Here is a 16,592-nt window from a genome sequence, read left to right as displayed (position 1 = left end):
CCTGCCTGTCTTTCTTGCTCAGACTGTCTGTCCCTTTATCTATTTTCATTTTTTTAGAGGTTTTCTGAAATGTTCCCAGATTCTCCCTTCCCCCCCACCTGCAGGTACCCACCAACTGAGTGTCAGGGGTGCCTAGGGCTACGACCTTGTTGGATAGTCAGTATCTACATCACTTTGTCCCTCTTTCCATCCTTTTCTGTCTCTTTCTCTTTGACTTCCTCTCTTTCTGTGTTCTCTAGGGCTATAAATCTTGTTAGGATTGGTTCCAGTCATATGTGATAGCATCATTGTCCTCTGTGTACAAGGACAAAGAGAATAAATTGAGCTAGATGTGAAACTGTACAGGATGATTAGATGAAGGTCTCCAAGTAGAAAGGGTCCCTTGTTCCAGTGTTTGCTTTTTCTGAAATAAAGACTTTTTTCCCATCATGTCCAGTTGAAATCTGTCCTGCTACCCTAGAGACCCTTGGCCTCCGTCAGATGTGAAGTAATCTGCACGTGTGCCTACAAGTACCCAGACAGACAAACAGCCTCTAGCACACTGCGGCTGCTTTGTGAGACGTGCTATGAGGGCCATTCCTTACTGGGGTTGCTGTAGAAGACAAGATAACTCACAAGACAACTGAGGAAACAGGGAATGAGGGTGGGATAGACACTTGGTCACCGAATTCTGTTCTGACCCTGTCCAGTCTACATGACTGAAGATATCAGCCAAGTGAAGTCAGAAGAATTGGATTTGAATACTGACTTTGCCACTCACTTAGTGACCCTGGGTACTTTCTGGGCCTCAGTTTCCTCATCTGCAAAATGATCCCTAGATGATTTCTAAGACCTTGTGCTTCTTTATAGCTATGACATTATGATCTACCGTCTTGCCCCTTTCCAGCTCATCAGTAGAAGGTAATCTTCTTGTGAGAAGGAACTATTTCCATCCTTTTTGTATTTTCAGCACTTAGCATAGCGCTGTAACCCATTTTTTTTTCCCCTCTGGGCTTGTGATTTCATTGGACTTCCCAGGTGAGGAAACCCTCTTCTCTAGGGCAGATTTGCAATAGTTCTGAAATACCTAGTCTCAATAGTCTATGGCATGGAGATGTTAACTGACTTATCCAGGGTCACACAGCGAGTATGTGTTAGAGGTAGCACCAGAAACCAGATCTTCAAGATCCTGAGGTCAGCCCTCTCTCCACACTATTCACTAAGCCACAGTGCCTCTCCTATCTAGAAGGTACTTAATCAATGCTTACTGGGTGGAATTGAAGGATAGAACAGGGATCCAACCCTGCTTCTTCCTAACTTCAAAGAGTAGCTAAGGCCTGAACAGAGGAAAGAAGATTCTCACAGCCAGTGGATAAGTGCTCTCTTTCCTTCCTTCCTCTCTTCCCTACCTCTTCTGCCTGAAGTCCTGGAAGCCAGCCTTAAGTCCCATCTATGATTCATAGAATCAGCCCTCACTTTGTCCCTGGCCCCAGGCCTTTCGGCATCTATTTTAAACTCATTGGCTGGGGGCTGGTGGGGACATTAGGCAGGAGCCTCTGTCACAGAACTTGTCTGGAAGAATCCCCAGGGGATGGACATGGCCCAGGCTGGGCCTGTATTCTCCAGCAGTCAGAGCTTCTCTTGATGCCTCTTCCCCTCCCCCCTCAGCTCTTGTAGATTCCTACATGGCTCTTAGGTCTTTCTAGAAAAAAAATGTTCTTAACTTGGGGTCCATGACCTTGTCATTAAAATGTTTGGGTAACTGTATTTCAATATAATTGGCTTCCTTTGGAATCCTATGTGTTTTATTTTATGCATTTAAAAACATTATGCTGAGAAGGGGCCCACAGGCTACACCAGGTTGTTTCCATGTTACAAAAAAATGTTAAGAACCCCTGACCTCAAAAATTACCTAAACTAGTAACTACTGACGCTAAGATTTTTGCCCTTCAACAGCCGTAGGTCTTGGGAAAGGCTGTTTGGTGATCTGTGGGGCTGGAAGGCGAGAGTCAGGCCAACTATTTCCACTTATTCCCACAATACAAAGAAGATTATTTCTACGATTTCTGCCCCTGAATATGAAAGGTTCTTGGTTTAATCAGGACATAAAAATAAACCTAAATATGTCTGATAGTAAAAATAGGTGTCTTAATTCACCCACTGGTCATGACTCTGGGAAAAAAAAAATATTTACCTTTTAACATCTGTACTGCATTTAGGAAATTTTGAGCCAAGTTTTCTGAGTATTTGAATGATTCTACCTTGAAATAAGTAGCAGTGCATTCTTGCTTTTCTCAGATTAGCTCCTTGTTTGAAACTATCCTCCAGTTCATAAAAGGAGAAGCCCCAGGCAATCTCAGTAATTGGATCGTCAGCATCCCCCTTCTCTCTAGGAAATCATTCAGTACAATGGTTATAGAACTTGTAGACTGAGTCTCCAACCAAACCCTCAGAGTTGGGAGAATGGCCTCCTTCTCCACTCCTCCTCCATTGGGAACATGAAAAAGGAAAGAATTTTCTTCCCCTCAAGTCTTTGCAAGGGATGTGGTTTCCACCTTTAGAGGAAACCTGGGGGAGGGAGGGAATTGGTGAACCCTATTCTCTCATATTTTCAAGGTCTTCTAAGTTCAACTCTGGGGCCAAGAACATTTACATGTTCTTAGCACATGTAAATAAAGCCTCCTCATCAACTAGTTCCTGGTACCTTTGCCCTACCCAATGCTCCCTTCCTGGAGCACAAGAGGACGAAGCTGCTCCCTCAAGGTTCCAGCACACATAGCCATTGACCTCTGATTTCTAACTTTTTCGTCAATGCCCTAACTATTAAACCATACTTCCTTCCATTACTAATTCCCAAGAGCCCTCCTATCTTTAAGAAAGCTCTTTTCCAAGCTCTATCCTGGGGAAGCACAGCTGAATACAAAGACATTTAGAGTCTCTTGCCCTATTTAGTAAGTTTCCTTACTGTAATCAGGCCCTTAAAAAACAAGCAGGCATTTCAACATTAAGCTGTGGGAACATCCAGGATGAAATCATTTCCTTTACTATCCAAAAGTACCAAGCCATGAGGTCGTCCTTCTGTGCTCTTAGGCAATCCAAAACTACAAATATTTACTGAACACCTACTATGTGCTAGAGCCATAAAAGGAAATGAAAGTCTCAGATGAAAATAATAGTTCACATTTATATTATGATTTGCATTTTTTTAAACCATATCCTTTCCTCATAAGACTGATGGAGCTGGGGGAAGAAGTTGATCATCTACAATATGTAGTATATCAAAGAGATTATTCCCATTACCATGGAATTTTGAAGAGACATTTGTGGATAGAACACTAATCTTAGAGTGATAAAAACTTGAGTTCAAATTCTGCCTTACTAGCTGTGTGACTATGGATAAGTCATTTAATAGCTTGGCTCAGTTTCCTCATCTGCAAAATGGTGGTGAGAAGAGCCCATACCTTAGAGAGTGGTTATGAGAATGAAATGGGCTAAGACATGTAAAACACTTTACAAAACCTTGGAGTGCTATACAAATGCCAGCAATTATCATTATTACCTTCTCTACATTGAAAGATGGCAGCATTTAAGTGCCTACTATGTGCTAGGCACTGAGATAAGTGTGGGGCATATAAAAACAAGGCAGTCCCCCTACTCGCAAGGAGCTTACATTCTGACGAGGGAAGGCAGAACCCAAGAACCCAGTGGGGAGCTGGGCATTGGCTCTGGGTATAGAGGAGGAAGCAGGTCAGGCAGAAGCAGAAAGTGAGGCCTATTTGGAAGCCCTTCTTAAGCTATGGAAGTTCTAGGCAGAGACTGGACAGGCGGTTGGCTTGGGGAAGGAACAGACCAGACCAGACATAGAATTGGTCGACAGTCGATTGAGTTTGTCAAGGTTCACTTATATTTCATATTGTGCTATGCTATCCTATGCTACATGTGTTCTAGAGTTGTAACTAGACATCCTGGGATGTGAGGCAGGGTCATCTGAGTTGTCAGTAGGGGAAGACCATCTGCAGAGAATCTGGTCTCTGACCCCTCAGTGTAAGGCAGGGATAGGGGAAGGGGAAGGAAAAGGGGAAGCAGACCCCAGGAGAGACAATCCATTTAAGGAGGCAGTTGTGGGCAGAGAAGGAGCAACCTGTCCCCTCTTCCTCCTCCCCTTACCTTGGCTAACTAACATCCTCTTACTCTTTCTTTAAGCCTGTCTTTCCCACAGCTTCCAAAGTGGGGGGAGGGAGGGCTGTGGCTCAGATTCTATATCTGTAAAATGAGTATTGTAATGCTTGTGTTACCTATGTGCTAAAAGGCAGGGCATCATACTGGATCCAGAGCTGTTCTAGAAGCTGGTAAGATCTGGGTTCACATGTGATTCATACTGCACGGTGACCTCTCTGTATTCTAGGCAATTCTCTAGAATAACAAGTTGTGGGGAAGGTGTCAACCTGCATTAGTAAAGGCAGTTTCCTCACCAGGGAGTTCCCTGCACCCATGAAATCACTGCTTTAGTTCCTATTTTCCTCATTACATCACAGCATTGTCACAAGAATCAAAAGCAGTTTAATTCAACAGGCACCAGGTGCCTACTATGTACAATCAGTGCCTTCTAGAAAGCCTTCTATGAATAAGTGACATTATCTCAGCCACATGGACTATTTTAAAATACTTTACCTGTTCTTCAGCTTGCTTGTCTCGGAGAGCAATCACATTCCTAATGGCTTTATTAAAAAAGGCAGACAGTTCATCTCTGTTCTTGTTGGGCAAAACTCGGGCCAGTGGGATCATAATGGACGGAAATGCCACTGAAGAAAGAAAGAAAAGGGAGCCATGAAAAGGGAGATAATAAATAGGGACTGTTTTATGTCAAAGATACCTGGGAGTCCATTGTAGCCATGTACACTATCAACAGAAGGGCTAGCCAGACGCTTCCTTACTGCTTAAATAAAGGTTACTGAATTTCACTAGGTAAATAAGAATTGCATTTGGAAGCCAGAAGCTCTAACACATTGTAGTAAAGTAGAAAGAGGGTCTGGAGTCAGACCTGGATTCAAATCCTGCCTCTGAGTTTTACTACTGGTGTTATCTTGAGGCAGCTAGGTGGGGTAATGGATAGAGTGATGGACTTGAATCAGGAAGTTTTAAGTTTAGCCTTAGATCCCAGTTACATGACCTTGGACAAATTACTTAAACACCACCTGCCTCAGTTGCCTCATGTGTAAAAGGGGGACAAAAATAGCACCTGTCTCCCAGAGTTGTTGTGAGGATCAAATGAGATAACATGGAAAGTACTTTGCAAAGCTTAAAATGCTATATAAATGTCAGCCATTATTTAACCTCCCTGGGTCTCAGTTTCCTTATCTGTAAAATGAGATAGTGGAACTAAATGATCTCTTCCATCTCGTGAGCTATGATTCTGTGGTCCCTGTTAGGAAACTGGTCTGTTTCATTCACTGTGGGGTCACTTTCTACAAGGACCTGTGATTCCCCGCTTTTGTTAATAGAGTCAAGAGAGAGGGGGCAGCTAGGTGGCACAGTGAATAGAGCACCGGCCTTGGAGTCAGGAGGACCTGAGTTCAAATCTGACCTCAGACACTTAACACAAAAACTAGCTGTGTGACCTTGGGCAAGTCACTTAATTCCAACTGTCCTCCAAAAAGCAAAAAAAAAAAAAAGAGTCAAGAGAGGCTGCTGTTGTGGAGGTAGGTGATAGGTCCCTTGGATCACATTGGACCTCTTGTTCTATCCCCAAACTCAGCACTTTATGCTGTGTGCTTTGGGACGAGGTCTTTCCCACTTAGTCCAAGTGGGTCAAAGAGCAGAGGAGAAAGAATTTAAGCTGAATCATTGAGACTTCACCTGTGAGCCAGGAGAAGCATCCCAGATGATGTTACTTTGGTCCAATGGTGGCTACCAGGTTGCCTTGCCTGAATTCACAGTAGGCCTTGCGGTAGTATCTCAGAGCCAGGCCAATCCAATGCATGGTATAGTGCAGGGGTATAGAGGAACGGACACTGGTCTTAGAATCAGAAAATAAAGATTTGAGTCTCAGCTCAAACTTACTAACCATATGACCTTGGACAAATCACTTAACCTCTCCGAGGCTTGGTTTCATTATCTGTAAAATGGGGACAAGAAAATTTATATGCAGCCTCAGTTTCCCCATTTGTAAAATTTGCCAGGCGTTCTCCAGATCATACCCATATTGCCTCTCTCACAGGGCCATTGGCAAGAAAGTGCTTTGTAAACCTGAAAATGTTTTGTAAATGTGAACTGTTCTTATTGCAGCAGTGATGGAAGAGTGGCATGGCTGGCCTTGGGCCTTCTAGATCACAATGGTTAATGGGGCAGGTCCAGTCAGGTTCCAAATATGAACCCAGGCTTGGTCACATCCTGAGCAGGAAGGCAGAGGGCATGTTCCATGGCTTCCTCAACACCTAAAACTTCAGTGTGGGGGCTACCGCAGGTGGTGAGAGCTCCACAGAAAAATAATGTGAATTGAACTAAGACATGTATGAAATTGATCAGAATGGACATAACTGCCAGTAATGGAAAGAGAAATAAGATATTTTAATGCTACCATAAAAGAGTGGGAAAATGAAAAGGGGGAAGAGGGGTAGGGAATGAGAAATAAATTTTAAAATAAAAATCAATGAAATTACACCCAATCTTCAACACAGTAAGGGATCCATTTGTCACTCTATTTGTCTTCTAATAAAAATGGCAGCCTGGAAATCCCCAGAAGTCCTGCTCCGATGTTTTGTGGTGGTGTGAAGGTGACCCTGGGTTTTTTGAGGCTATGCTAGGGGAGACCAAGCTCTTGGAGGTCCTGCTAAGTGGTAAAGGCTTCCAGAATTGGATCATTGATGGATTTGTATGCCCATTGTCCAAGGACTAGTGTAGCTAATTCAGAGAGGCTTGTTACTAGGTTGACAACATGATGATATGTTTGGTGTTTTTTTTGGTCGTTAGGCCCCAAATACTAAGTCAAAGAAGGCCTGAGTTCTGGATCAGTGGGAGGATCCTTATTGATGAAATTATAGATTCTTGAAAGATTGAAGTAAATCCATGAGGTATAGCAGGAGAAAAAACCAAAACCAGCCAAACCATAGACTGGGAATCAGAAGACTGGGGTTCTGTTCCTGGTTTGTCACTTACTAGCAAGGTCTAGGAGATAGATTTTGAAGGGTTTCTTTCAAAGAAGCACAAAGACCTGCTTTGGAATTTTTAAAATAGTATAGTACAGGGAGAGGGCAGTTAAGTAGGAAATCATGTCCATAAGGATAAATGAAAAAGTGGGTTATGCCTTAGGACCTAAGAGGGGATAAGGTGTGTCTGAATCAGGTTCAAAAGCACGAAGAAGGCAGAGGGCAGAATGTGTGGCTTGGGAACAGTAAAAAAGTTTGCTTGGCTGGACTGAAGGGAATCACAAGAAATGAGATCAGGGAGTAAAAGGAGGGGTCTGTTGTAAACTGGATTCCAGGGCAGCAAGGTGGTACAATGGGTAGATGCCAGGCCAGGAGTCAGAAAGACCTGAGTTCAAATATAGCCTCAGACACTTACAGGCTGTGTGACCCAGGTCAAGTCTCTTAACCCTGTTTGCCTCGGTTTTCCCATTTGTAAAATGATCTGGAGAAGACAATGGCAAACCATTCTACTATCTTTGCCAAGAAAACCCCAAATTGGGTCACAACAGTTGGAAACGACTGAAAAATGACTAAACAGCAATGGAGCCAATATTCACCATTCACAAAGACCTGCTTTGGAATATTTAAAGTAGTATAGTACAGGGACAGGGCAGTTAAGTAGAAAATCGTGTCCACAAAGATAAATGAAAGATTTTACCCTTTATCTCTTATCTGAAAACCACTGAAAGTCACTGAAACAAGTGAACAACCATGTCTTGATTCCAGGTTCAGTGTTCTATCCACTGCTCCATGTAATCTGACCACCAATATGAGCTCATTGAATAATATAGCCATTTTAGTGACCAGATAGGATCGAAGAAAGGCTAACCTTCTTGAAGACCACAGAATCACAGACTTCAGAGGTCATCTAAATGCCCCGTCTATATATATCTTATACGCATTTAGTCATTTGTCTGTTGTCTCTTCCATTATATTGCGAGCTTCTTGAGGGCAGGCTTTTGCCTTCCCTGGGATCTCCAGAGCTGGCATGCAGTAAACACTTAATAAATGTTTACTGACTCACTAGATGGACATCCCCTCTACAATATCCCTGAACGAGAGATAATCCAGTCTTGGCCCAAAGACTCTTGAGAAGCCCATTCCGTTCTGGACCACCCTGTTGTTAGGAAGTTTGTCCTTGCATAAAAACTAAATTTGCTTCTGTGGAATTCCCATCCATGATGCCTGATTCTCTCCCTGGGGCCAAATCTAATCCCTCTTCTCAAAATTTGAAGACTGTTATCATGTCTTCCCTGCAATCTTTTCTGAGTTTAACATTCTCAGTTCTTTCAACAGTCCCTCAGGTATTTGCCAGTTCGGTGAAGTCATCTATAACTTGTGTACTTTTCCCAGAGATATAGGAGGACTCCCAGAAGCCAGCCACTCTGAAAAGTGCCTTGTGGCTATACAGTACAAGTTGCCTTCCCATGCCACTCTGTAGAGCTCAGCTTACCCTCTTTGGAAGTTATACTTACAAATTAAAATCACAACAAATTTAGGAATGGAGAATTGAAAGAAACGCCTGCAGTGTTTCACAAAAGGATCGTCTGGGGTCTTTTGAGAATCCACTTGGAATCCAAAGGCCACGCTGGCAACCACATCAAGAGTGTAACAGCCATAGCACCTGTAGAATATAACAGCCAGAGTACCCATAATACATATGGAAAATGGGACCTTTGCGGATTTAGCTGCCTCCACACTGAGCAAGTTCCAACCTCCATGGTCTGCAGAATGGGTGTTAATGCTACATAGGCCCCTGGACTAAGAGGGGGAGCTGCCAAGCTCTTATAACCTTTCCCCGTCATAACGACTTTAACACTTGTAAGAACTGGGGGGGAGAACAGCAATAAGAGACATCTCTTTGTACTGAAGCACATTCCAGGAAAACCCCCAAAACATATGGATAATATTATGGGAAACATACTGCAATCTAGAAATAAATAGAAGGGAAGTCTTCTCTTTCCAGAGAGTCCTGCAGAAAATATCAGTACTTGGGCTTTGTCTGGATTCTACCATTCAACTGACCATTTAAAAATCCTTCCCCCCCCCGCCCCAGTCATCTCAACTAATGAGTTCTGCATAAGCAATCAGGAGAATCTGGTCTGGTGGTAAAATGTCTGAAAACACCTGTGCTTGGTTTATGCCTTTCTCAATGAAAAGGGTTGATTCAATGCTCCCATGTAGGTGCACACTTTGTATTTTCTCTGTCAGATATTTAGAATAAAATCACACTTCATTTCTATGGCATCCTCTTGGGGAAATGAGGTGTTCCACACAAGCAAACTTTCCAGACAACCGAAGCTTTAATGGGCATTCATTTTAGTGTCGCAACTGTTTCATCTGAACCATTTTTGACTAAATCTTTCTAAAACATGTCACCGTTTTAGCTTGAGTAAACAGAATATACAGGACGTAATTTACCTTTTGTAGGAAAGAACTCTTGCTTCAGCTCAATCAGTCAGTCAGCGTTTATTAAGAAGCTGTTGTGAGCCCAACATAGTGCTAAGCAAGCAATTGGAGGTACGGAGAAAGGAGGCCCTGCCCTCCAGGGGCTTACACTCCAGTGGGAAAAGAGATGTACACAAATAGCTATGGAGAATATACTTAATAATAATAATAATAGCTAACATTTATATAGCACTTTAAGGATTGCAAAATGCTTTATAAAAATAGCATCTCATTTTGGATGGTCACCTGGGAGGAGAAGACTTAGTTGGGGGAACCAGAAAGGCCCCCTGCAGAAAGTGATATTTGAGCCAAGTCTTAAACACTAGATGATTTCCAGTGCTAAGATTCTATTCTTTAAAAAACAATTTATTCTGGGGCTCATTGTGAACATTATTTATTATTTGAGGCCGTCATCATACAGTGATGCCGACAAGGCCTATTAAAACCTGAGGTGTTGAACTGCCTGCTATACTCCCAAAGGTGGCTGAACTTGATTAAAGTGTCCTTGAAAATATTTAACAAAATGAATAAAAGCACAGTAGAACCTTGATAATGGAAATATGTGGTTTTCTACATTAATAATGACCCTGCCCAGATCCTTATGTGTCATTTTTGTGGCCCCCCCCATTTCTAGTTGAATTTGACCCCGCTGTTGAGTGTCCAGGAGTTTATGCCCTTATCAGTCAATGGCCCCAGACAGCTGGACTCTGATTATTCTGTCCCTTTCTGTAAAAGGGCTTCAGGGTTTAGACAGACAGAAATATAGACCATAGATACTTTCATCTCTTCCCTCCCTGGCATTTGTCACTTCTCAGTGGCTGTACTTCTAATCTACTCTACACTGAAATTTAGGGTTGCCAGGGGAAACCAGAAAGTTAAGGTTGTTAAATCACTAACTTTAATTGGATGGCCTAAGGGTAACTCTACAAATCTCCTGTGGAACAAATCGTAGAGGGTTTGTGATGGCTGTTACCCCCATGCTTTAAGGCTTTCTTCACTTTCTTCTGGGTTCCAGACTCAGAATCTAGGCAGCTGAAGGGGATCAGAATCCCGGTAGCTGTCAAGTGGAGACTTCCTGACCAAGAGGGCAGCCACGTTCCCTTCCTCCTCCCCGCCCCCACTTTGTTTAGACGAGCTCCGCTGTCTAAGCTGGCTGATTGTTTCCTCACAGGTCAGTCTAGCCATCCGTGTAGTCATTTATCATGGCTCTTTTTGAATTTCTGTACTTTCCTGGTCATGAGGTAATTGTCCAGCAATTATGCACGTTACAAGAAGTGGCAATTCATTTGAAGAAATGTTATTTCTCATCCCCCATAGATTGACCTTACCTCTGGATATCAAAAGCTTCCCCAGACGCTGCATGAGGCTCCAAGTGAGTAGACAGAAGATCACAGGCTTGGCTGATTAAGGGAATCACCTGGAAAAGAAGAAAATCAAGTATAATTAAGCACTCTGTACAGTGAATGGACCTAAATTAGCCACGAATGAAGAGGTCTGTAGTGCTACCTACATCGGCTGTTATTTTTAAGTATGTAATTGCCAAGCAAGATTCTTTCTGCAAAGATCTAATACAAGACCTCCTTGGGAGAAGGTTTTTCCTTCTCTCTTCCTTCCATTTCCTCCTTTCTTCTCCTCTTTCCCCCCCTTTTTTTTTTTTTGATTCTTCTGTCTCTCTTCTCTCTTTTCTTCTGGGATCTCTAAGGCCAGGACAATGGAGTGCAAGCTTTGGCAGATTCTACCAAGTCAGAAAGGATTCAAGGATAGCATTGGTTCATAATGGACATGACATCCCAGAACCAATTTATCTAAGTGCAGAGATCCATTAGTGAAAAGTTGGGTACCAGGTGAGGATTTTTTTTTTTCACGAAACCCAGAAGGTAGTAGTTGGTTGTGGTCTTCCTAGCACCTATAATCCTAGCACCCCAAGAAGTTGAGGTTGGCAGCTTTCTTGAGCTCTGGAGTTCTGAGCTATGGTGGGCCATTCCAGTCATGTGTCCACATTAAGTTGGGCATCAATATGGTGAGCTCCTGGGAGCAGGGGGCCACCAGGCGGCATAAGAAGGGGTGAATTAGCCCATATCAGAAACCAAGGTCAAAGCTCCAGTGTCAATCCGTAGTAGAATCAGTCCATGAGCTGTAGCCCCTGAACTTCCAACGTGGGCAAGATGGGGGAGATGCAGTCATTGAAAAGTGAAATAGGGGCTGCTAGGTGGAACAGTGAGTAGAGCGCCAGCCCTAGAGTCAGGAGGACCTGAGTTCGGATGTGGCCTCAGACACTTAACACACACACAAACAAAAACCTAGCCGTGTGACCTTGGGCAAGTTACATAACCCCAATTGCACTCCAAAAAGCAAAAAAAAAAAGTAAAATAAAACAAAAACATGGGGTGACTATGATCTGCGTTGGTGGAGGGTCCACTCACACCCATGACTCTTCGAAGTATGCAACGAATTCGATAAACATTTATTAAGTGCCAAATATATGTAAGCCACTGTGCTGAGTATTGGGGGTACAAAACAAAGACAAAAATAAGCAGTTCCTGCCTCCAAGGAGGTTCTATAATAATAGTTACATATAATGACATAAGTGACAGCAAGTAATTAAATTATGCATAATTATAGTAGCAGTAGTAACATAATAGTAACAATGACAAATGATGATGCTAGCAATGATGATTTCAACAACCTCCATATATTGGGCTATTTTCTATCTGAAATTAGGGAAAATGTGAGAATCAGGTAAGTGATGATGATGATGATGGAGTAATAGCAGGATAGCGACTTGTTCCAGGATGGTTCCTATTTGCACTCCATGAAACAAGATCAGAAGAGTGATTTTTCTGAAATAATAGTAGCAGCTTGTGTTTGCATAGCATTCTAAGGTTTGTAAAGCACTTTACATGACACATTCTCATTCTTTGTACATAGATGGGACATACATAGTATAGTACATAGATAGTATATATAAAATAAATTCGTGGCAATACAGAAATAATCTCAAAAGGGATGGAACACTGAGGACTGGGGCAGGGAGGGAACTGGAAATGTGGGCTGTGACCTCTGGACTGTGTTTTGAAGGAAGCTAGAGATGTTAGGAAATAGAGTGAGGAGGGAGGGCATCCAGACATGGAGAGCACCTGCACCAAGGCACAGAGATAGAAGTTGGGATGTCACATGCAGAGGAAAGCAAGGAGGGCCATATGACCAGAATAGAACATGTGCAAGGAGCAGTAGGAGGTAAGAGTGGAAAGATAAGTGGGATATCCTACTGGCAAAAAGGAGCTACTAAAGATTTTTGAGTAGGAGATTATCATGTTTGGTCTATATTTTAGGAGCATTCATTTGGTAGTTGTATAGAGGATGGATTGGTAGGGAAAAGGCCTGGAGTCAGGAGGATTAATTTAATTTAAAAAGCATTGATTAAGTGCCTGCTATGTAGTCAATAAACTACATAAAACAAGCTATAAAACTAAACTATAATAAACTAAAAAAATGTAGTCAATAAATGTTTCTTAAGTGCCTACTATGTGCAAGGGACACCAAAGGTGGGGGGGGGTAGACTAGGTGGTACAGTGGATAGAGCACCAGGCCTGGAGTCAAGAGGACCTGAGTTCAAATCCTGCCTCAGACACTTACTGGTTGTGTGACCCTGGGCAAATCACTTAACCCTATTTGCCTCAGTTTCCTCATCTGTAACATGAGCTGGAGAAGGAAATGGCAAACTCCATATCCAAAGATACTCCATTATCTTTGCCAAGGAAATCCCAAGTGGGGTCATGAAGAGTCAGTCACAACCGAAAAGTGGCTGAACAACAACAACACATACCAGGCTCTGAGCTAAGCATTAATTAAGAACTTGCCATGCACCAAGCACAGGGCAAAGAATCGAAGGTACAGAGAAAGGCAAAAAAAAATATCCTTGCCCTCAAGATGCTTTCGATCCAATGGAGGAAGACAACAGGCAATGGAAGCTGGAAAGCTGCGCTAGGTACTGGGGATAGAGAGACAAAAATGAACAGTTCTTGCCCTCAAGAAGCTTCCATTCTTTGGGGGTAAAGCAACATGGATCAGATAAGTAAATGCAAAATATATAGCAAGGAAATGCAAAATAATTTGTTCTATGGTGGGGTGGGGAGAACCAGCAATTGAGTGAAATCAGGAATGATCTCAGGTAGGAGCCAGCCTTTAAGTCTATGAGACAGAGGTGAGGAAGGAATACCTTCCAGACTCCGAAGATCAAATACTGTGTATGAGGAACACAAAGTGGATCAACCAGTTTGACTGGGACGTAGAGTTCAGGAAGAGAAACAAGGTAACACGAGCGTGGGATAGACGGTGGCCTAGAGCATCTCTTCTGAAACTGTAATCGCACAACTGAACATGAGGGTTGCACAAAATTCAGCAGCAGTAAAAGGTTTCTGAACATGCTACCACCAGAAATTAATTAAAAATCAAACACTTCATGAATTTGAGGTGTTTCTGGAAGTAGGCTTGCCCATGCTGCATGGTGCACTTTCATTGTAGCCTCGGTTCTGAACACATGATATGGGTACTTTGCACTGCACATGCCATCACGCCATGCCAACAAACGCTGCCAAAAACACTTCAGGTCAGATTCAAGACTATTGTTGCAGTGTTTTTACTGTACATACAAAATCACCAAATGAATTTTAGCTTGGGATTAGGACAGAATTTCCAACAATTTCTGAAGTGGCCCTAAACATACTTCTGCCATTTTGGACTATGTATTTATGCAAAACAGCATTCTCAGCATTGACAATTATAAAATCAACTCTGAAAAATGTTGAAGATGCTCTACGTTCCATAGTATCAAATATTCTGCCAAGATTTAATTCTTTATGTAAAAATAAGCAATCCATCTCATTAGTATGCAAATTGACTTTTGTCTTTAATAAATGGTAAAATTATATGTGGACCAAAGAATTGTTTTGAAATAAATTTCTTTATGATTTATTATCAGTAAATGATATGTATACCTATTTTTTATACCTGGGGTCCTGTAAAAATTTTTTAGGTGAAAAGGGGTCACAAGTGGAAAAATTTAAAGAAGCCCTGGCCTAAAGCCCCATCGTAAAGAGCTGTAAATGTGATACATTAGAGTTCTAGTGAGGTGATGAAAGCTTGAGTAGAGTCTTCATGAGTGGAGAGAGGGAGATGGAAGAAAGGGATGCTGAGGCAGCTAGTTGACTTGAGTAGATAGATCCCTAGCCTTGGAGTCAGGAGTCTGAGTTTAAACCTTGCCTAGACACTTACTATTACTACTTGTCATAAAGACAGCTTGGTGGCACAGCCTCTGGTTCTGGAGTTAGGAAGACCTAAGTTGAAATCTGGACACAGATGCTTACTAAATTTGCCTCAGTTTCCTCAACTGTAAAATGGGGATTCTAATAGTGCCCACCTCCCAGGGTTGTTTAAAATGAGATAACTCTAAACTATTTAATGCAGTGGCTGGCACGTAATAAATGCTTGATAATAATAAATCATAATAAATGCTAGTTTCCTTCCTCTCCCTAAGGCAGGGTGCTTAACTTTTTTCAGCCTCAGTTTCCTCATTTGTAAAATAAAGATAATATCACCTACTTTACAGGGTTGTTGTAAGAATAAAATGGGATAATATGTATAAAATATCTTTACAAACTGCAAATAACCATATAATGTTATTATTATTATTATTATTATTTTTGAGGTAGGGTTACAAGGCTTGGGAAATTATTAGATATATGGGGGGTGATTGGGAGGGTAAAGACAAAGTTAACTCCAAGGCTGAAGTAATTTTTCATACAATGAAGGTATAATAAAACATAAAATTCATAAACATCTAAAATCTGTACTGGATTAGAATTCAAATCCAACAAACATTTATTATTTCTTAAGTGCTTATTAAGTCACTAGGCAAAAACTAATTAGGCTCTGCCCTCAAGGAGTTTACATTCTCTTGGAGGAAAATAAGAGGAGGCAACGTGTGTGTATGGGTAAAATATACAACATGAGTAAATACAAGTTATACAGAAGAGAGAGTACCACCAGCTAAGGTGATCAAGAGAGAGAGTCTTTATGGAGGAGGTGCCTGAGCTGAACTCCAAAAAAAGACAAAAGAGTTTGAGGCAGATTCAATGAGGTAATGAATTCTGGACATGGAGAGCAACACTCCATGGAGATGGAGGGATGAATTTTAGGGACAGTTAATCATCCAGTTTGGATGTAATATAGAGATTGTGAAGGGGAAATAGTGTCAAATGAGGGGGGAAAGTAGAACAGGATTGTGGAGGGTTTTACGGTAAGACTGAGGAACTTGTATTTTATCTTAGAAGCAAGGAAGGATATCAATAACAAGGGTTTACTATAGCCACTTTATACTGGTGCCTTAGAGCCATGTCTTGGAAACTAGCAGATGAACCAAATCTGGGTTTAATTTGTTTTGTTGGGTGGCTACGTGGTACAGTGAATAGAGCACCTGCCCTGGAGTCAGGAGGACCTGAGTTCAAATAGGACCACAGACACTTAACACAAAACTAGCCCTTGACCTTGGGCAAGTCACTTAACCCCAGTTGCCCTATCTTCCCCCCCCTCCAAAAATGCAAAAAAATTTTAATTTGTTTTGTTGATTTTCTAGACTTAAAAAAGTGGTGAAGAAAATGTTAGAAATACAGATTGAACTTAAAAGTGTGATGTGAGCCCATATTTTTATCCCCAGAGAGCTGGTGGTTAAACATTTACCAGCACACCATCTCTACTCATGGATTTTAAGTGAGGGATTGACATGATACAACCCAAGCCTCAACTTTTGTCAGCTGTATAGAGCAGTGGTATCAACTCACATAGAAACAGGAGCCACTAAACTGTATGTAAGGATCCTTCTAGGAGTGCATTGATGCAGAAAACCACACATTAACATTATCTATGCTCTGTTATATTTTATTTATTTCACTAAATATTTGTTAAATATTTCCTAATTACATT

The 16,592-nt window shown here is 41.8% G+C and overlaps 1 protein-coding gene across 1 annotated transcript in view; it reads right to left on the bottom strand.

Moving 5' to 3' along the window:
* Positions 1–16,592, bottom strand: part of TBXAS1 (thromboxane A synthase 1) — a 245,327-nt gene that overhangs the window by 108,163 nt on the left and 120,572 nt on the right. The window contains exons 6-8 of the mRNA XM_069087345.1: positions 10,940–11,028; positions 8,639–8,787; positions 4,651–4,781 (exon numbers count right to left, since the gene is read on the bottom strand). Coding sequence (XP_068943446.1) covers positions 4,651–4,781; positions 8,639–8,787; positions 10,940–11,028 — 369 coding nt within the window. The remainder of the gene's footprint in view (positions 1–4,650; positions 4,782–8,638; positions 8,788–10,939; positions 11,029–16,592) is intronic.

Source organism: Petaurus breviceps, unplaced genomic scaffold (genome assembly GCF_028583685.1).
Source record: "Petaurus breviceps papuanus isolate PSGF00001 unplaced genomic scaffold, PetGlider_PUasm1.0 181, whole genome shotgun sequence".
Taxonomy (NCBI): domain Eukaryota; kingdom Metazoa; phylum Chordata; class Mammalia; order Diprotodontia; family Petauridae; genus Petaurus; species Petaurus breviceps.
The sequence above is the reverse complement of the archived record's forward strand: the minus strand, read 5'-3'. Positions and strand labels throughout refer to the sequence as shown.